At 44.8% G+C, this 22,728-nt stretch overlaps 1 protein-coding gene across 7 annotated transcripts in view; it reads right to left on the bottom strand.

Moving 5' to 3' along the window:
* The window catches only part of MYO6 (myosin VI), an 892,076-nt gene that overhangs the window by 155,198 nt on the left and 714,150 nt on the right, over positions 1–22,728 (bottom strand). For all 7 annotated transcript variants that reach the window (XM_069235652.1, XM_069235651.1, XM_069235650.1 and 4 more), the window contains exons 26-27: positions 22,279–22,487; positions 22,073–22,151 (exon numbers count right to left, since the gene is read on the bottom strand). In XM_069235652.1, the coding sequence (XP_069091753.1) occupies positions 22,073–22,151; positions 22,279–22,487 (288 nt within the window). The remainder of the gene's footprint in view (positions 1–22,072; positions 22,152–22,278; positions 22,488–22,728) is intronic.

The raw sequence follows: 22,728 nt of genomic DNA on the forward strand, positions 1-22,728 counted from the left end.
AAAAATCTTTATTGTCTAGGGTAAACTCTGGTTTCAGATCCTTGAATGCCTTTAAATGGCCGCCCTCGTAAAAACAAAAAAAAAATTGCCCACTTTCTGAACCCCATGATAAGCCCATTTTAAACAATGTCCATCTTTAAAAATCCCTGGAAACAGTGGTGTATTCCAGAACGGTGTATAATAGCAAACCCGTCCCATACACATCTTACGTTTAATCTGAACCCACACTTTGAAGGCAGCTCTAATCGTCTTGAATTTGACTTTCTTAAAGTAGCTGGGTTCTAATATTCTTAAAAAGACTGCATCAGCCTCCTTTCCCCAAATCAATGCATAGATACAGTGAAGGGTATCTTGTATCACTGACTTTGTGGCTCAGAAGGTAGAGGCTTCCATAAAGAAAAGTTTTTTCTGCTCTTAATTTGGCTTTGAGAGCAGCAGTCTGCACTATTTATGCTTCCCAGGCTCTGGTTAAGGGTCTTCCAGATATCGCTACAGTCACTCAAGAAGGGGTGAAGTCTCCAGATATATTCTCCAGCACAAAAACGCAGGCCATGTTTCTCTCAGATGTTTCATGTGATAATCTAAAAGCCTCTGCTTCCTCTATTGCTTCCAATGTAGCTGCCAGGAGAGACTGGGAGGCGGGAGGAGCTCAGAAGGCTGAGTTAATTCATATGTCTTTTTCAGGATGTACTTTATTTGGAAAGGACTTGGAGGATCTCCTTAGGAGGGCTTTTAAAAAACAAGAAACATGTCCAGTTATTCAGAGGTCAAGTTTAAAATGACTTTTCTTGGAGAAATACAAGGAGAAGACATCAGAAGGGCTTTATGTTTTGTTTTCAGGTGAACAAGAACAAGTTAAGTCAATGATATTCAGGTAGGGTTCAGAACTCAAAGCCTCCACCTCTTCCTTCCAAAACCCAGGAACCATTCCTGACTATGCCAAGCTCCCGGTTGGGTGGGTGTGGCCACTCCTTTTTTCTGCAGGGGTGACAAGAAGATGTTTCAGAAGCCTGGGATCTGCAGATCATGAAAAAAGGTTGAGTGTTGGAATGCAAACAGATCCCTCCCGACATGGGCCCAGTCCAGCTTTCAGTATCAAAGGATGCAGCAGAGGCCTTGGCCTTGCTCAAGAAATATATGAACTGCTACTAAAGAATGTAATATGTCCCATTCATGAAGACCAAGAGGGGAAAGGTTTGTATTCCACATTCTTCCTGGTAAAGACGGTTTATGGAAATTCAGGATAATAATCAGCTTGAGGAAGCTGAACACTTTTCTCAAGAAAAAGCACATCAAAGCAGAGACACCACAAAAAATTATTCCTCTTATGACTTCAGGGGATTGAGTGGCAGCTCTGGACTTAAGGGGTGTTTATCTACACATGCCTATTTATCACCCTCATCAAAGACTCCTCAGTTTTTGTGAGGGAGGTCATCAAGGGCACTTCAGGGTAAATCCCTTTTTGTCTGATGTCATCCCCAAGAATCTTACGAAGGTTCTAGCATCTATTGTGGTTTCTCTACACAGCAAAGGAGTTTTGATCCACCCTTATCTGGATGACTGGCTTGTCCATTCACCAACAAAGACAATACTTTTAGTTTTTAAGGCCCTAGGATACATTGATCGTCTCATCAATCTGGAAAAATCTAATCTTTCCCTAACTCAGGGCCTAAAATTCACAAGTGGGATTTGTTAGAAATGGGGTTTCTGGTTGGCTAGGGTATGCACCTCAGCCAGGCAGAACTTACCCACTCTAGTCAGAGCAAGGGAGTTACACGTCCAAGATAACCCCTGCTCACCCCCTTGGTAGCTTGGCACGAGCAGTCAGGCTTAACCCGGAGGCAATGTGTAAAGCGTTTGCACAACACACACACACGTGACACAATATCCCCACCACAAAGGAAACACAACACCAGATTACATGAAAATATACTGTATTGTACACAACGTAATTATCAGACCAACATCACATAACAGTACTATCCTGCTACCTTAGCAGTTGTCAGAACGTTACACATTAGTTACTCTGCAAACTAGCAGTAGTCACACATAACACACAGGTTACTCAGTATTCTGCAACATAAGCAGTAGTCAGGAAACACGTTATCACATTAGAACACTTGTCATAAGCATATCATAAAACGCCCATAGTAGGAACATTAGAAAACCTATGGCAGGTTAGGGAAACATATTAGCAAGTCATGCCCATAAAAGGAACATATGCACACATATGTAAAATCATCATAGTACATGCAGGTAATATAACACAATTAATAAAGTCTGTAGAAAGAACTTTAGATTATCGGTATATTGGTCCCTTTAGAAAGTACCTGTTTTGATGAAGAGGCACTTCCAGTGCCTAAAACGAATAATGGGGCCCCCGGCGCTCCTCTGCGCAAAACGGGGGCCTCCTGACAATTCTGGGAGCGAAGAGGGTAGCACACACCCCCTCAGTACTCCTAACGGGCCCCTCCAGGGGCCCGTGATCACTGGGGGCCCCCCTGGACCTCCACCGGCCCTCTTGAGGGGGGCCCAGGTCGCCCAATACTTTTAGGAAGGAGGGGGGCGCCACGCACCCCCTCCGATTCAAGTGCAGGCCCCTCCTGGGACCCGCAAACTTTGTGGGGCCCCCCGGGCCTTGTCTGGCTCTCCTCAATAGGGGGGGAGCCCAGAAAAATTTGTGCTGGCCCTCACAAGGGCCAAGCTGGGGACCAGCGGTGCGGGCGAGCCTCCGATGAGGCTCCCGGCCCGTCCGCTCAGTCGAGGAATTTGACCGGGCCCCTCCTGGGGCCCGCGATCAGGGCACGGCCCACACGAGGGTTGCGGTGGGGCAGGGAGCCTCCGACGAGGCTTCTCCTCCTGCCCACCTTCACGCTGGACGCTGCGACCCGTCTGGGCTGCAGCCGAAGGCAGGCACCCAAGTAGGTGCCTGCTTGTGCCCCGGGGGCGCTCCCTAGAGCGAACCTCGCCCCGGGGGCACGCTAGGAGCGTGTTCGCGCCGATATTTTGTCTGAAGGTGCCCCGGGGGCACGGAGAGGAGCGCGCCGGCTCCTCTCTTCTTCCTGGGGTTACCAACAGCGCGCTCCGACGCGCTGGAGGGATTAAAGGTGCCCGGTTGCGGCAGTGATTTCTTTTTAGTAGAGACGCGCTCCAGGAAGCGCAAGGGCATAATTAAAACCCGGGCTGCGGCGGTGATTTCCTTCAGTCCAAGAAAAGCGCTTTCAAAGCGCGCTAGCACCTCAGCAGCTTCCACCATTAAAAGAATGCCTTTTTTTCTCTTCAAGCATCCTGGGCAAAGATGTCAAAGATCGTTGCAGGGGTCAGGGGCCACAGCACCCTGCCCCTGGGAACAACTACACAAGAAAGAGCACAGGGCTGGTGGGCCCAACTACAGGCCAGCACAAGGGGTGCAGATGGTGGCAGTTCCTCCTAGTGACCAGGCAGGTCACAGGTCAGCACAGCAGCAGCAGTCCATGGCGGTTTCCTGGTGAGTCCATTCATCAGCGTTCTGTGTCCAGTTCAAGTTCCAAGAATGTTCAAATTGTGGGGAAAATTCCCCTGTACTTATAGTCAGTTCTTACAGTGTTTTACAGTGGTAGGGAGAGGAGGTTCCAGCCAGTTACAACTGGTTCTGGGAGTGCCCCCTCTCTCCTTTCAGCACAGGCTCCAAACATCAGAGGGGGGTTAACGACCCTATTGTGTGAGGCCAGGGCACAGCCTTTACAAATGTAGGTGTGCCCCGCCTCTCCCTTCTTTCAGCCCAGGAAGTCTATTCAGCATGCAGATGCACCTTGGTGACACCTCCACCCTCCCTGTGTACAGGCGGTCTGAAAAGTATGCACAAAGCCCCAACTGTCACTCTGCCCAGACGTGGATTGGAGTCAAGCTGCAAAACACCAGAATTATAAGCACAGATAAATGCGCACTTTGTAGAAGTGGCATTTCTGTGATATGTGATATTTCTGGCTGGAGAAGCATCTGTTGTCCCTTACAACCTACAGCAACCTACATCCGGAGGAAGGACAATGTCTTGGTGGGCAGGTTAAGCAAGGTGTTTCCATCTTCCTATGACTTTAGTCTGGCTCCTTGTATTTTCAAGCAGCTATGTCAAACGTTTGGCACGCCCCTTCTAAACCTTACTGTCACCACAGAGAATTATCTTCTTTCATCATTTCTGCCCCTGTTTCAGAAGCCAGGTTGTTGGGGGATAAAGGCATTTACATGTCCATTGGCTCCAGTCCTGTTGTACACCTTCCCTCCCTTCCCTTGATTCCCAAACTTCTCACAAAGTTAAGAAGGGTAGAAGTGTTCTTTATTCTAGTAACACGCTTTTGGCCAAGAATGGGCTGGACTGGCCTTGTTGAGAATAAAGGAGGCAGCTCCGGAATGAGTCATCCCATTGAATCAGAGTCCCCTTCGATCACCCCTTCTTTCCCTGAAGTCATTCAAATGAATGCCACACTAATGGTATGGCATTTGAAAAGAGGAGTTTAGGAACTGTCTTCACCCATGGTTCACTCAGCTCAGCACTCTAGGAGAGTTGCCACTAGGAAATCATATGATCATCATTGGTCATCCTTCCCTAGATGGTGTACTGAATGATATTTAAAACCTACAGCTTGTTAATCTCAATTCTTATTGGATAGTTTTGGCAGGGCTTAGTGGTTGCTATGTTGAAAGTACAATGGTCAGCAATAAGACCCATAAAAGGCTCCACTGGGTATTCGCAAAATGGATGCCATAGGTGTGCGGTTGTTGAAATGGTTTTCTTTGATAAACCAAATATCAACGTTCCTACTCCTTCTTGGGAATTTCCCTTGGTTCTTGAAGTACGACAACTTCATCGATTTGAACCACTGTAAGTGGTATATTCAAAATACTTGCCCTTGAAGGTGTGTTTTTGGGCCATCGCATAAGCTTGTAGGGTTGGAGAGTTAGGTTCATTGTACATTAAGCCCCCTAATTTAAGGCTTTTTTTGACAGCTTGCTTCTTAAATTATGATAAGGTTTCTGTCGTAAGGTAAGGTCATTTTCATCAGGGACAGGAGATAATTTTACCTTCTGTTTTTCCAGCACCTTCACATGCCAACGAAGAGGCTTTATGTTATGATATGTTGTTGAGAGCTGTAAAAATGTATTTCTTCAAATCTCAACCAGCTTCCACAAAGTCAGCCTGTTTCAGCTTCCACAACCTCCACCTGCCGTGGAAGATCTATAGATGGATCCCCATCGAAACCAGAAAGACGGTAACTCAAGCCATCATCAGCAGCAGACTAGACTACAGAAATGTCCTTTATGTCGGACTCCTCGTCCAGCTCCTCCACTGCCTCCAAATCATCGGCGAGACTCGTCCTGGACCACCGAAGGCAAACCTGCATCACCACCCACCTCAGAGGTCTCCACTAGCTGCCTGTGCAAAAGAGGTGAAAATTCAAGCTCCTCACCCTCGCACACAAAGGCCTGCACAACATGGACCCAATGTCATCAACCACAGACTCTCCTTCCACCAACTCACCAGAGAACTCCATTCTACAACCCTTGCCCAAGTCCTGAGAGTTTGACGCAGCCATGGGCCCTCCTTCTCCTACCTCACCGCGAAGATCTGGAATGCCCCCCACAACCTATGTACCACTCACACCCTCCTCAACTTCAGGAGGAAGCTCAAGACATGGTTCTTTGACAAGAAGCTACCAGTTCACAGCAACAACCCACAGTGCCTGGATACTGGATTTTTGCTTGATAAACAACATGAACTTTGTTGTTTTCCATTCAGACATTAGGCAGATTGATCTGTTCTCACATTTATAAGGCTTATGCATCTCTGGGAAGAGTCTTGATGGGTAGAGTACATAGCAGACCACTCTTGGTATGGCTGCATCCTAGGCTGAGGCTGGTGGGACTTTTATTACGGATATATGCAAGGCTACCACTTAGGTTACGCCATCTACTTTTATTTCTCATTATAGATTGGATGTGCAGAAAACTAAATATAGAAATTCTGGTTCCAGTGTATTGCTGACTGCTACCTTAAATGATTGTATCTCCTAAGTTCACATTACATTTTCTTGTTTGTATTATTTCAGAAAGCTTGTTATTTTTCAGGGTATCAGGTTGTGTTGATTACTGTGGTATTTCCTCAAATAGTAATTAGTGGTACGAGAAAATGGGTTGATGAGGTAATGGTTCAATTACTGACCTGTAATCTTCATTACTCTTTATCCTTTTTCTTGTCCCAGTACCTATGGCCATACCGCTTGTTACCCTTCACAACCTGATTTCCTACTAAGCTTGGGAAGTCACAGTAAGTGTTGTGGGCTCAGTCTCTCTTTAGAACAATACTGGTAGGAGGAGCACGGAGAAGGCATATGAAGTGTTTTATTCTATGCTTTTTGATTTGCCCCAGCTAAGTCATGTGGTGCCTGGGGAAGCCTAAAAACCTCAAACAGTAAGTACTGGTACTAGAAAAAGGGCATTCGGAGTAATGTAGATCACTGGTAACTGAATCATTAGCATTGCTGCCAGTGCACTTGATTGCAGTGGCCAGTATAGGCTACATATGTGCATAAACTGTACGTGCTGCACATGGATCAGAGTTTGCCATCTGGAAGGTGTGTGTAGACAGAAATGTCCAGTCCTGCCAAGTACAAAGCATCAGGGGTCGGACTAATGTATATAGCACCTTGAGCACCCTGTGGGAGGTGTGCTCAATGAGAGCTGTGTTTAAGCAGCAAGCTAGCTGCCAAGTCGTGCACACTATGCTTCCTTGGAACCTGCTGTAACAAAATCATTTGGTCACGAGAACGCAGCAGTGCTTGTGGATCCGGAGCAGCGACTTGCCTGTTTTTCACTAAGGGGGCACCCTACTGTGATGAAGCAGTGTGTCTGATTGGCCTCCCAAGACATTGATGGAGGTTCCTTTTTCCTTTACCAACCTGCCGCCATTGCAGCCACTTAAGGATGCAAAGTCTAACAGGTCAGGGTGTGGGCTGACTTTTTGGGCTTGATGGTGAGCCTGTTGGATGTGCTCTGTTTTACTGCTGATTTGCATGATTTTAAAACCGAACTTGCTTGTAGCAAAGTTTACTGCACGCACTCTTGCATGCCTTTCTGAGACACTGAGGTGGCAGGCAGCACAGTGTGTGTGCCGCCGCACACCCCCATGTCCTTCAAGCGTCTAACTCTTCAGTTCTGACCTCTGCAATTACCTTCCTTTAGCTCCTCTCTCTTGCATGTACACATTTACTAAACACTGGCAGGCAAAACAGAACACATCCAAATGCAACGTACATGCTCGTAACTAAATGACTAACATCGAAAAGAGAAAAGCAGTTTCATTGTGGCAAATTACATGAAAAAATATGTGTTTTGCTTTGCAGGCTTATTTTTGCCTGCATTTTTAAAAATAGAAATCTCAGAAAATAGAAATAAAACTATTTCTTCCATATTATGGACCTAGAATGACAAGATGCAGCTCGTACCTACTCTACAATTTATGAGAGAGAGGGGGATACAAGAATAAGCACCTCCTCAATTTCAGACTGTCAAACCTCACATTAACTTTGTGAGTAAGTTTATCCGGAGTCTTCACAGCTATTATTTGGCAGTTTCTCAGTCTGGTAGATTGCTTGAGGTGCCTTACCTGCCCATCAAAAGGCAAGATACGAGCACTGAGCAATGTTCAAAGAAGCAATTGAATGAGAGACTTTTACAACAAAAGGTCCCTGCTGCAAGGTTACATGCATACACTCTCCCATGCCTTGCTGAAATATTGAGGGAAAGGGGGGGAGGGGGGGGGGCTATATAAATATTTCTTCTCTGGCATGACTGGTAGACCTGGTGAGCCCTCTGACAGCTCTGGGCTGGATTGTCTACAGCTCTTCAGGCTTACATGAATCAGCATTGCCTTCTGCAGCAGCCTAGTGCCCCCCCCCTGTCCAGCTCAGCCAAAGAAATTGGAAGATGCTCATCCTGGCAGACATACTCCGTAGGCACTTCTGGAGGCAGTCTACTCAGGTGCATCATGCACTCTTTCTGCAGTGAAGTGACTCATCTCTGCAGCATGTTTTATTAAGCTACTGCGCTGCCCTACCAGGTTTAGTTTCATGGTACTGACAACCAGTGACATGTTTGTCTGAATGTTCTGGTGATCCACGAATGATGTGCTGAGGTAAGCATATGGCTCCACAGATCCCCTGGAAACGTCCTTATGTAACGCTTTAATTGCAATGAATCTTGGTGCCGCAATTGCTTTTTGCAGTATGGTCATTTTAGTAAGAGGATGTCAGTTAGTGGCCTTCCATGTCAGCAGTTTTGCATTGGTGTCAGACATTTTTAGAGCTTCTCACTGCTCAAGTGGTTGTAATTTCTGTTACTCATATCTTTCAATGCATTTAATTTCTTGGTTTTACTTGAGAGAAAGTGTCGTTCTTAAGTGTCTCACATTTGGCAGTTGAATGTCACTCATAACTGCATTGAATTCATCGAAATGTCAAAAATAAACCATCTGAAAACTTGCCAGCTATGAATGTCAAAATAGAGAAGACATTCTCTAGAATATGCTAAATGCTAGCAGTGGTGTACAGTGGGAAATCCGCAAAGATTCGTGGCAACAAAAAAGATTGGAGATAAATAAATAGACTGTTTTGCATTAAACGTCTTGCTTCATTCAGTGTGTTTGCTATAAAACAAAAACAAGCTAAATGCCTACTTACATCATGCACGATTGCCCTCAAACAAACAAATTAAAGAGAAGCATAACTTTGTACAAAGTAGAAGGTGACATCTGTGCTCTGCTGCCTGCAGTTACCAAAGCACCTCCATAAATGATTTTACGACACATTTAAATGGGCTTTTGTCTTCCTGACGTGATCTGCATGAACCGCCACTGTGATGTACAATGAATCACAGCGGATTGTTTTCTTTATACGTTTTATTGCTGACAAACTTTGCGAGGATCCTCTGAATATATTTTTACGCGGCAGACTTAATATTAGTGTCCTGTGAAATATACAAAGTACTGGCCTCTCTCACCAGCTGCCAAATTCCTTTAATTGTATGACTGAGATACTTGTGAATAGTCGGCTATTTCTCTAGGGCGGGGACCGAACTCTCGTCTTCGCTAGACAGACATAGAGCATCTTTTGATTACTACCATCTCTATTATTTGGCACAGTCATTACCCCAGAAGTACTCTATATATTAATTATAACAGGTAAACAAGACACAGGGTGCCATGTGTCAATGAAAAAACTACAGGAATGCTATTTGCAGGAATGAAGAAAATTAATTCACACCCAGTTAAAACCCCTTAGCAAACAAGCAGTCCCTATAGAGCGAGGACCATTAAACTAGAAATATTTGTCGTCATTTACATGTTAAAGGAATGGGGTTCCACCAACCTACGTTTAGGCGACCATACAAAGGCACAGAATTGGAAGACATGCGCCAAGATGTCAGAGTTGGTTTCCCCAGATTTGCAATACGTGGCCCTAGACTTAAATCCAACCCAATTCCATCACGGGTGGCCGAGACTTGGGGAAGAACACCGAGAGAATATTTCACATTCAGCCTTTTCAACCAGAGGAGGGTGGAGCTAGTTTTAGGAAGAAATGGTCACGCCACCACACACTTCCTGCTCACTTAAGCATTTCCAGACTGGACATGCAAATGCCATCGGAAACAAAGTGAACTCTGCTTTTAAAGTGCTTAGCAATTCAAGAACAGTTTGCCTCCGGAAATTGCAGGAGCTACAGACTATTGGTGTGATGCTCTGTGCAAGCAGTTGAAACAAGACCTCCCTAAAACAATGATTAAACCTCAAAATATCTGCTAATGCCTGAGCAGTAAAAGTCGTATGCTCGAGTATGTGATTGGTCCAAAGATCCAATTCGATAACCCTAAGACCCAGACAATGAAAGGAAGAAACTACCTCGATGAGGTTGTCACTACTCAAACCTACACTTGAGGTAGTACCATGGTTCCATCGTGGAAACATTTGCATTTTTGAATAATTAATAACCTTGGTCAACAACTTCCCAATTAACCAAAGTGTTTGATAAAGAAGAAGGGGGGGAAATACCCTTTAAGACAGAGCAGTGATTAAATTATGACATACATAAATTACATACTACAAATTCACCTAGTTGAATCAGTTACGCGATGAGTTGACAGAGGTCAACGTGGAGTTAAGTGAAAAGGTTTGCTGACATAACCATGAATTACGAATTACACCATTATTGACAGATTTCGTTGGAATAATTTCAGTATAAATGTGTTCTCACGAGACTGGAGTTTAAGGGAGGGGTATAAGCTCAACTATGTCAAACTTTTTGTGTTTTATTCACTTTTGTCAAACGGTGTTTCAAGTTGTAACTGATTTTTCCATTTCGGCGAACACTTTGGATGGCTGTGGCAGAAGAGGTTTTTCCTCTACAGAGAAAAACTAACAATGGAAGTGAATGAAAATAATCTTATAAAACTGAGGATTGAACTAGTTCTTTCTACCATATACAATAAATAGTAATAGGATTGAAAACAAATGTACATAAGCACAACAATATCACAACAGTTTAAATCAGTGCTGTTGTTACAAATGGGGTCTCTAGTTGCAGTGGGTTTGCACCCTATCCAAGTAGGGACCCTCGCTATAGTCAGGATAAGGGAGATACCCGCTCAAATAACCCCCTGCTCACCCCATTGGTAGCTTGGCACGAGCAGTCAGGCTTATCTCAGAAGCAATGTGTAAAGCATTTGCACATCCCACACAGCAACAGTGAAAACACTACAACACGACGCCACACCAGTTCTAGAAAAATAGCCAATATTTATCTATATAAAACGAGACCAAATATGATAAAACTCCAACAGACAGTAATAAAAATATGAATTCTGCAAGATTTACTCAAAAATACAGTTCCTTGAAGCCAATAGCTCCACCTGGGGCTATCACGCTATCGTGATCAACAAAACCAACAGTTCAGGCCGGCCATGGCATCGCAGGCCAGCTACGTGGTCGGGAAGACCGGCAAACAGTATCTTTGGATTTGCAGGGCATTTTGATCCTTGCAGTGAGCACCAGAGAATGGTGTCGCAGTGTCGGCTCCGGAGTCGGTGCAGGGGTCGTCGGGCCCTTAAAGTCACACGCGTTGCGGATCAAACTCCGGGCTGATTAAGTCAGGAGCACTGTCGTGGATAGCGTTGGGGTTGCAGGGTGAAGTGGGACAATGCAACGTGCAGTGCCCACAGGTCATGGTGCAGGCAGCGGCTCGGTGACAGCATCCAGCGTCGTTGGTGAGACCAGGGCTGCTGTGTGAAGTGCGGCGATGCAACGTGTGGTGTCACCAGGTCGCGGTGCAGGCAGCAGTGTTGTTGTTGCTGAAGCGCGGTCGTCCGTAGGCCCAAGCTGGCGGTGTGGGGCGGTGCTTCGTGACCTTCACAAGCGGTGTCCACAGGCCATGGTGCAGGCAGGAATGCCTGGTGATGACACTGGCGTCGATGGTGCTGGCGTCGGTGGACCGGGGCTGCGGTGTGGGACGGTGCTTCATGTACTTCACAAGCGGTATCCACAGGCCACGGTGCAGGCAGCAGCGCCGGTGTCAGCAGGAGCGTCGTCGTCGGGGATGTTCAGGCTGCAGTGTGAGTAAGGCAATGCCGGAGTGCAGGGCCCATATGTCGCAGTACGAGCAGTGGCTCAGTGAAGTCATCCGATGATGGAATTGGTGAGACCAGTGTCGCAGTGCATAGCAAGGCAGTGCGGCTCTGTGTGATGGCGGCAGGTCACGGTGCAGGCCAGCAGCGTTGTTGCCAGCTTCGCGTGGTTTCTCCTCTTGAACAGCCCAGAACACACAGTTCCCAGTGCTGCAGGTCAAGGAAACTGAAGTCTTTGGTGTCCCTGAGACTTCCAACAGGAGGCAAGCGCTACCCCAAGCCCTTGGAGAACTTTCTCAAGCAGGATACACAGTAAAGTTCACATTTTGCTCCCTTATAAGGCAGAAGCAGGCCAATCCAGCAACACAATAAAGGGACAGTGTTCCTCCTCCAGCTCTTCTCCTTGGCAGAGGTTCCTCTTGATTCCAGAAAGATTCTAAAAGTCTGGGATTTTAGGTCCAATACTAATACCCCTTTCTATCTTTGAAGTTGGCAAACTTCAAAGCAAAGTCTCAAGTGTTTGCAAGTTCCTTCTTTGTCCAGGCCAGGCCCCAGACACACACCAGGGGCTTGGAGACTGCATTGTGTGAGGGCAGGCACAGTCCTTTCAGGTGTAAGTGACCACTCCTCCCTCCATTCTAGCTCAGATGGCTCATCAGGATATGCAGGCTACACCTCAGATCCCTTTGTGTCACTGTCTAGAGGAGAGGTGTAAACAGCCCAACTGTCAAACTGACCCAGACGGGGAATCCACAAACAGGCAGGCACAATATGGTTTAGGCAAGAAAATGCCTACTTTCTAAAAGTGGCATTTTCAAACTCACAATCTAAAAAACAACTTCACTAAAATATGTATTTTTATATTGTGAGTTCATAGACCCCAAACTCCATATTTCTATCTGTCCTCAAAGGGGATCTGCGCTTTAAAGTTATTTAAAGGCAGCCCCCATATTAACCTATGAGGGAGATAGGCCTTGTAACAGTAAAAACCGAATTTGGCAGTATTTCACTGTTAGGGCATGTAAAACACACCAGTACATGTCCTACCTTTTAAATACACTGCACCCTGCCCATGGGGCTACCTAGGGCCTACCTTAGGGGTCCCGTACATGTAGTAAAAGGGAAGGTGTAGGCCTGGCAAATGGGTCAGGTCGAATTTGCAGTTTGAAACTGCTCACACAGACACTGCAGTGGCAGGTCTGAGACATGTGCACAGGGCTACTCATGTGGGTGGCACAACCAGTGCTGTAGGCCCACTAGTAGCATTTGATTTTCAGGCCCTATGCATCTCTAGTGCACGTTATTAGAGACTTACTAGTAAATCAAATATGCCAATCATGGATAAACCTATCAACAGTACAATTTATATAGAGAGCACTTACACGTTAGCACTGATTAGCAGTGGTGAAGTGCGCAGAGACAATAAACCAGTAAAAACAGACCCGAAAAAGCAGGCGGAAGAAGGGAAAACGTTTTTTCAGATAACCCTGCAAAAAAGGGCCATTTCCAACAGCTGAGGTAAAATCCCATTAAGTAGCCTTTGTGAGCACTGGCTCAGTTTTTCTAATCTGTACAATAATTGCAGCAAAAATAAACTTTATATGCCAGACCTGGCAAGATTCAGAAATGTACACCATTATGATTACTCCAATAATTTTGAGGATTTGAAAAGAATCTCAGAATTATTCCTGAAAATATATGCAGGGCCAGCTTTAGGTTGGTGCAACTGGTGCAGTCGCACTGGGCGCTGACCTGGAGGGGGGGTGCTGACCTTAGGTGAGGGGGTGCTGTGCTTAGCAATAACTTACAATTTGAAAGCACCTAAAGCAAAGATCCATGTGAACGTAGCTGTCAGGCAACAATAAAAAATGTCAAGATAACATGTGAATAATGTTCCAGACACAGAAATCAGAGTTTTGGCCAGAGGAATATCGAAACACTATAAAGTAGAGCAGAGGGTTAACATGCCTGCTAAAAAGAACAAAGCTGTATTTTATGCGGATAGCCGAGTGGATTAGTAAAACTAGCCTTTACCAGAACTAAAGCAAATGTTTCTGAGAGTAGGGCTATGGCACTTTGTCACGGTGATAGTGTGGGAATCCGAAGAGGAAGTCATGAGGGGGGCACCAAAAAAGATTGTCGCACAGTGCTCCACCAGTGCTAAGGTTGGCCCTGAATATATGGCTTTCGGAGTCTACTGATGAAATCCATAAGTGAATCTTACAGAAATACACAACTCACCATGCAACATTTTTCTCCTCCACAGTGACCATATTATGCCCGTAGCACAACTCCTTCCGTCAACACATGCATGAAATATAGAACTGTTCCCTTTGCTGTTCCCGTACACACCCTTGAAAGCCACTTTGCCCTTCCTTTAACAAGAACAGTTGCAAATGTGTTAGGATAGAAACCTACCTGCAAAATGTTAGTCAAATATCTAGAAAAATAACAACTACATTTATGATGGCTGAAATTTGGCCACAGCGAAATATTTTGTGATTTTCAAATTTCATGTATTTTATGGGCTCATAAGAGACAATTATGTTTACTAAAACGTTTGTGGAACTGGCTTACAGATAATCAAAGAAGAGTACACAAAAAAAAGATGATGGCTCAAATGATTATGGTAGAAGAAAGTCTATGACGAAGGGGGTTCGGTAGAATGTACGAAGTTAAGAACCTTGTAGCAATCTCTAATTACAGATCAGTTTATAGCTAGAGACTGGACAATGAAGAAGATATGCCCACCTACTGCCAGCTGCAGTCATTTCCTAACCAAACTGTAGCACTGATAACAGATGATGGCAACTTAAGTATATTGAAGAGAGCAGAGGCACATGATTACTTTTAAGTATTTGGAGCATCAGCATTGCAATACAGCTTACAGACCTTGATGTAAGCACAGTGCAAATCGAAATTGTAACAGAAGAATACCCAATCTAAATATATCACATACACAAGAAGAAACGTTGTCTGTAAAACCCAAGACTATTACAACTGTACAAAAACAGTCCTTGGATAGCACGTACACGTATATTAACTGACTGTAAGATCTCAGATTCAGACCAAAAACAAATAGTTATTGTAAAAAAAAAATAAGAACATCCAAAAAGGAAATGGAACAGAAATCTGAAATATAAAATTATATCTGGTTAAATCATGCCTCATGATTATCAGTTTGCCTGAGTTGAATCTAAACTATCCCTACATTCTGATAAACTTCTGTCACGGTCACCAAAAGATATCTACTCTTTTGCAGGTAGCCCATCATGATGCCTCAAGTCATCTACAATGCTTTAAAGATACTGTTAAGAGGAGACACTAAAGATCTAGAGGTGAGTATGTTTTTCCCATTTTAAACTTGCTGCCTTACATGAAGCTTCTAGAACAAAAGGTAGTAATCAGTTTGATAAATCTCCGAAAATGAATATCTACCTGATCCAACTTAGCTTTCAGCCACAAAGAGACAAATACTATATTGATGTTACAGCAGTGAACCACCGCAGGACAACAGCAGACACACAGGGTCTTGTAACATATTGTTTAGCAGGTTATTAAACAGACATTGGTATCCTGGATGACTGTTTCAGTCTGCCTTTTATGGCATCATTCTTCTAGTAGGGTGTGCTGGGTCTCTTCAGCTTTTCTCCTTTGAGAACCAACATACGAATTGTGATTAATCAGGACTGCCCCAGTCCACATCAATTTGGCTGAATACAAAATCCCAAAAATCTATATCCCTGTGGCAGGCAAAAACTCCTCACTGGCCTTACATCTGATTTGTACAACAGCACTGGACATCAGCACTGTAGGACTACCATTACCGATGTTCATAGCAAATAAGAACACAGTGGGTACACTGATCATGTAAGGTAATGTAATGTAAGGTGGCTTTGAAGAGTTGTGCTCGTCACCCGTGAGGGTATCCCGGCAGATGTCACTGTCAAAAGTGGCTCATATAAAACAGATAGTTTAGATTGGATTTGTCAACCTCAAAATAATCACAAAATCTGCTGCTTTCCAGTCTGCTCACCAAATCCACCATTTAGTGCCCTTGATACTGCTGAGGACTGTCAATGCTAGTGCTCTTTACTTGCACCAAAAAGAAGAGCTCAAACAAAACTAAATATGCATAAGCTAGGATTTTTTGCCAAGACTCCTTGCCACCAGCGAATGACACCTGTGCTCACATTCCTCAGGATTTTCGTGCATCTGACAAAGCACACAATGTCATGGCCTGGGATACTGGTAAACACATCTAGGAGAATCTCCCTGCCCTGTTGATGCTAAGCTGCTTGAAACATCAGAGCGCAGTAGACTGAGAGAAGCAGACAAGTAGCGTGAAGAAAATATCTCATACAGGATGAGTTTCTCAATGCGCATAATCAACTCAGACCTTTGTTCACTGAGTCTCTGACATTTTTTGATACAAACTTTAGTGCTGACAGGGCATCTAAAATGTAGGTATGCTCTGTGGGATATATGCAACTCTTTCAATCACAGTAATCAGTTCTACTTAAGTGCATAAATATGTCTTCTGCCAGGTAGAGAGACTTCTTCTCTAAGTGTTCTGCACAGCAGAAAGATAATCTTCACCTGAAGTAACCTCTGACCCTGGTCTCAGCCCTCTTCCCCGCTGCCTCAACCTTGCCCCTCATGTCTGCTGCCCAGTTGATTCCATTTTATCCCACGGTTTGCCTGGACTAACTCACCTCCTTGTGTAATTGTCTCAGTAAATGTTTTTTGTAAAGTGTTTTTTTGTAGTGCAGTTATAGTCTAATTTTTCTAGTCCTTTAGTTGCCCTGTTCTGTTTTGCCTCCTTGCTGGGCCCTGTTGTTGCCTGTACTTTGTCTTTTTTTTCCCTACAGTTGTGTTCCCTTCTTTGCCAGTACCTCCCAGGACTACTTATGCAAGGGCATTTTAGAGTTCTTGTGAGGGGGATGGAGTTTTCAATGGCTGGTGGGCAGGCAAACTCTCTTACGAAGGTGAAGAGTTTCTCGGTTTGGTTGGACCTGTTCTCGATCTCTGTCAGGGACTTATTTTTGTGGCTTTGATCTGGCAGTGGTAGACATTAAGAGCCATTTTGAAGGTGGCTCGGTCGTTGTGGTTCTTGCTTGTGCGCCATCTTTTCTCCAGTTGTTGGCACCTGAGTTTTGATTTGCTGAATTTCAGGGTGTACCAGCTGGCTTTTTTGGTGGTTCTGTGTGTCTTGGCTGGTTTTGTCGGGGTGGCCATGTCAGCGGCACTGATGATCCAGTCTTCAAAGTTCTGTACTGTCTGATCCAAGTTAGTGGTGATGTTCGACTATGAGGTGCTGATGGCTTCGGTCCATTGCTGCTGAGTGACCTTGGTCCAGCCGTGGGAGGGGGAGCTGTGGTGGATGGGAGCGGTGTGGGGAAATCAGGCGAGGGTGAATTGTACAATGTAGTGGTTCCACCAGGTGAGTTCTGTGGTGTGGCTGTAGCTGATTCTGTTGCTGGACATGTAGATGGTGTTCAGTGTGTGTCCTGCTTTGTGCGTGGGGCCTGAGATCAGCTACTTGAGGGTGATGTTGTACAGTCTTTTCAAGAAGCCCTCTGCAGACCCCAGCGAGCTGCAGAATTACTTCTCAGTCTCTCTGCTCCCATTCCCTACCAAAGTCCTTGAAAAAGCCATCAACCTCCCACTTACCGAACACCTGGAGAGAAACAACTTGCTGGACCACTCTCCATTGGGCTTCAGACCCCACCACAGCACTGAGACAGCTCTTATCGCCGCAATAGATGACATCCGTTCCCTGCTCAACAGAGGAGAAGCAGCCGCCCTGATCCTGCTCAACCTCTCCACTGCCTACAACATCGTCTTCCACTACACACTGATCGACCGACTACGCCAGATTGGGATCACAGACGATGTGCCCTGATGGATGGCATCCTTCCTCACGGGTTGCACCCGAAAGTCCACCCCCCTTCACCTCACAGGCCAAGCACTCATTCTGCGGTGTTCCCCCAGGCTCCTTCCTAAGTCCAACACTCTTAAATGTCTACATGACACCACTCGCAGACATTGTGAGATCACACAATATTAACATCATCCCTTATGCTAGTGACACGCAGCTCATCCTCTCGCTCTCAACAGACCCCGCCAAGACGAAGACCAACTTCCACAACTGTATGAAGAACATTTCCTCCTGGGTGAAGGACAACTGCCTTAAGTTCAACATGGACAAAACAGAGGTTCTGATCTTTGGCAAACACTCAACCCTCTGGAACGACTCCTTAGGGCCAGCAAAGCTTGGACCCAACCCTACACTGAGAGCCCATGCCTGCAAACTTGGCATCATTTTCGAGAGCGAACTCTCCATGAAACACTAGGACAACACAGTTTCCTAAGTTTACTTCCACACGCTCCACATGCTCCACAGCATCTTTAAGTGGCTGCCCACTGACACAAGGATGACAGTGACACAGGCCCTGAACACCAGCTGACTGGACTATGGCAACAGATGACCCAGAACGCAGCTACCAGACTGAACCTCCACCTACCCCAGAGAACCCACATCACCCAGCACCTGAAGGACCACCATTGGCTTCCAATCCAGAAAAGATGCCACTTCAAGCTCCTGATTCATGTCGACAAAGCCCTCTATAACCAAGGACCTGAACTACCACCTTCACCTCCAACAAACGACCAGGAGCCTCCACTTGGCACACATTGCCCTCACAAAGATACCACTCATATGCAGCTGCTGCAGCATAGGACGCTCATTATCCAACTTCATGGCCAAAGCCTGAAACGGCCTCCCCCGATGCACCGCACCCTCGTTGACCTACTTCAGCAAGTGACTAGAAACCTGGCTTTTCAAATAAACACCTGCAGCAATGGCCTGGGTACCCACATGGGTGACAAGCCGCACTATACAAATAACACCTGATTGACTGAACTGCACCTGATTGAATGGAATACAACAACGCAGTTGATGGCAGCTAAAAAAATGTGTAGTTTAGGAGATGAACATACCGCATGGAAGATGCAGGAAATAATACCTATTAAGAAGAGAAGCAAACCGTGAGGTATCAATAGATAAATTGATTCTTCTGCAAGTTGGGTTAGCAAACACATTACAGGGTTATTACATTCCGGGTGTACACTCATGCTAGTCTAAAGGTACACAGAACCAACCCCCAAGACAGTGGTTTTAAAAGAAGTTTCCTATTCTTTTCTCAGTGTCCTGCCTGGCATGTAATTAGTTCACTCTGAGCTACTACCTTAAAGAAAACAAAAGAACAATGCTCGAATACACTAACTAACAGTATTAGCATTGTTCTATTTGTACACATTCAATACAAAATTCAACTTGCTGCAAGACTTTAAGTCCAACCTAATTGTAAGACTTCTGGTCCCGCTTGGAGATCCTGAAATTCGATCTTAGCAGGGGGGACTTGGACTCTCTGATCTCCAAATATATTATCTGGAGGGCCTAATGCAATACGCTGCATTATAGTGAGATGATGGATCCAACTGTGAGAAGGAACTACTCTCTGGCTCTGTTGAATTGTCTGAGATTTCCAAGCTGCTCATGTGTGGCAGTAGGCTCCTGGCGGAGACTCCATTTATCGTCACCCAGATGACCCAAGCGAGGGAAAAAGCGGTCATGAAGGTATTAAAGTGGGTGCTCTATGCCAAGCTCATTACAATTTGGTGGCTGCGCCCTTCCTGCAAATTTGAGACTCCAAGGATGTTTCTAAATGGCTGAAGGGTGGTTGCCAGAGAACGGGAGACCTATTTCTAAATGCTAACTTTATGTCCGTGAAGGAGGTTGGAACTCACAACGGTGTAGATCAGGGACAGTTTTTGCAATATGTGAGTATATCACGCATGACTCGCGAGATCTGGACATCATTCCCGGAGGTGTCGGAGCAGTCCCAAGTTCTACAGGTGATTCTATTTCCAGGCTCCTTCAAAGGTATTATCTCCTGGCTAAATGCAACCTTAAAAAACAATAGGCAGATGAATATTACACAGAAGCTTTCCACCTGGGATGGAGAATTGCAGACCCCACTCAATGATGGGCAATGGGACAGAGTTCTTGCACAGGTGTGAGAAGTAGCCAGCAATGCCAGATTTAAGCTGGCACAATTTTACTTCCTCTATAGAACATATTTGATGTCACAGCGCTTGCATAGGACTTATTCGGCACAGTAGGTGTGGTACAGTCCTGGCAGATTTTGGACATGTTGAGTCGGCCTATAGTCAGTTACAGACCATTTTGGATGAGGTACTGCAGGAGGTGTGCAGAGTGTGAAAGTAGATCTTACACTCCCGACACTGTCTGTTTGGATTGTTACCACTTCCCAAGAAGAGAAAGAAAATGAGGTACAGATTTGCTCAACTGGGTTAAGTACTAGCCCGACAATGCATAGCCATACACTGGGCATGCCCAACCTCGCCATCTTTGTCAAAATGGTCGTATAATTTCTTGAAATGGGTGGCAGCAGAGAAGTGGCAGCTCTGGAGGGTCCGCACAGATAATGCAGAGAGAGACCTTAAGTACTGGGGTGATATGCTAGATAAGTTGGGGAACAAAAATACACCCCTGGGAGACAGGTCTGACTGGGCCCCATTGGAGGGAGATAACACAGCCCTTGAACCTCCTGCACTCGCATCTTCCTGCGCCCTCTACGGCTGGTGGGTCCATTTAAGAACCAAGAATAGCTCAGCCGCTCACATCATCTCCGCATGTAGAGCCTGAAAGAACGCGAAAGTCAGATACTGGTCCTTCCTCCTGTTTTTTTGCCCTCTTCTGGAAAGCTCTGTCTCCACGCCTACCACACTAATTCTGTGAAAGGACTTAAAAATGCAATGCTGCACTACTTTTGTTTTGTATTGTTCTGTAAACCGAATAAACACATTTTCAAAAACATTGTGAGACCTGCTTTTTAAAAGGGCAACTGACTTGAAGTTCAACCCTTATTGGTTAAACATGCATGAGGAATGGATTGTGCATTAGTCTGAAATCACAGGTACTTCTTGCTTGAGGGCAGAGTTCATAAACAACTTCATAAAATGTTGACACCTTGCAAATAACTTTACACTCGGCTTGCAATGTGCAGGTAGCTAGAGTCAGCATAGTATAAATAAATGATGAAACATATTTCTATTCTCTATAAAAGTGAAAAATAGATTTCTGCATGCACATCATAACACTAAAGAGTCACAAAGATTTTAATAACAAGGTAGAATGACAGGGATCACTAATGCTAACCGATACATTGGTTTTGTTTTCAATAGCTGGTTTTATTTTGGAAACCATACAATACATTATAGAATTCATGTGTATATTGGTCATTTTCCCCTACAGCCACTTGCTCCCCTACATTCCATTTTTTAGGGTCGAGTCTGTGTTGCATGCGCTCGCGCATGCGTATCGCAGCGAGACTCTTTAGTGTTCAGAAAAGGGCTCGGAGCCCTGTCAACTTCACGTCAGTGTTTTTTATTGGTTCGTGGGCTTGCCTAATAAAATCTGCTTGCTTTCATTAGTCGAAGGCATGCATAAGTCATGCCTTTTCCGGTGGCTAGCCCTCCTCGAGCGCAGCGACCAAGTACAGAAAACATGGGAGGCTCGCTGTTTTCCATTGGGCTCGTGGACTTCTTTTTCTCTAATTTACGAGCGCGATCTTGCTTGGCAGAAGTCCAGCACTTTACATAGTTAATTGCACTTTTTTGGGTTACTTATATAAATGCACTTTTGCCCGATAGGTGAAAAGTCAGGTTAGGAGTTTACAACACTATCAGCTCTAACATGAGCAAACGCGAGACCCGTTGCATTGCAAATGCTTGTTTCTCTTGTCATTTATACTTCTAATTTACCTCAGCCATCTTACCATTCTTTATGTACCCATATATCTTCTGCTCTGGGGTCATCATGTACTGTACCTCAGAGTTTGACATACTAGCCCTCTACGTCAACAAACTCAGTGGCATCTGAGTTTATTCAAAGAGTTAGAGGAAAATACATCAATTTACGCAGTTCCTGCTGTTATGAGAAAGTTGTGGATACAGAACAAGAAGCATTATTTGTACTGACTTCCCTGTTGAAAGCCAACACAAGCTTTCCACAAGACAGCATAAAATGCAGATATCTCCTCTCTCGTTTTTCTCTCTCTCTGACAAACACATACTCCTTAAAAAAAATACACATTACACAAAAATACACATTACCCAAAATACACACACCCTATCTCATCTCTTAACCCCAAAGGAGGACATGCTTCCTCCTACTGACCACATGTACACCACACACTGTGCACAAATTGTACTGTCAAATGTTATATGTAAATCTGAGCTGACCGGATTTTTGGGGTGAATGTAAGAACACAGTCTAAATTCACAGACTAAGCCATGAATTGAAAGTAGCAAAAATGTATCTCAGTTCAAAACCAACCTGGATCCGCTTCTCTTCCTCTTCCCTTTTTTTCCTTTCTTCTTCCTCTTGCTTGCGCTTTGTTTCAATCTCAGCTTTGCTGAAGAAGAGAAATCCATGAAGAAGATAAACAAGAGAAATTCTTTCGAACTGTACAAAAGACTGATATTTGCAACACGTATTTCAGTCATCGCATTAACATTGATGCATCTTTATTTATCACTCACAGTCGCCTCTCGTCGTCCTCCTTTTTGCGAATCGCCTCCTCTTCTTCACGTCTTTTCCTTTCTCTTTCCATTTCCTCCTGAATTCGTCTTAGTCTTTCCGCTTCTTCCTCCTGTTGTTTCTTTTTCTGTAGGGCACTAAGGAGTTGTTCTGAACTTCTAACCAAGGAATCGTGTTCCTTCTGTATCTGTTCCCTGGTCATTATTGTTGTCTGTGAGAGGATTAGAGTAAAAGGCAAATTCCAATACAGGGTTAACGAAGAAAAACTTTCAAGCCGTTTTGGCAACAGAAGACATTGATTTTATGACACATGTACACCACTATATAAATACAACATACAAAGATGTAAAGATGTTCAGAACTATTCAACTGCCAAGTTAATTTAAAAAAAACTATTTTGTTCAACAAGTAAAATCATTCTGTGCGTCCTCATCACCATCCACGGATGAACT

This window comes from Pleurodeles waltl, chromosome 5 (genome assembly GCF_031143425.1).
Source record: "Pleurodeles waltl isolate 20211129_DDA chromosome 5, aPleWal1.hap1.20221129, whole genome shotgun sequence".
Taxonomy (NCBI): domain Eukaryota; kingdom Metazoa; phylum Chordata; class Amphibia; order Caudata; family Salamandridae; genus Pleurodeles; species Pleurodeles waltl.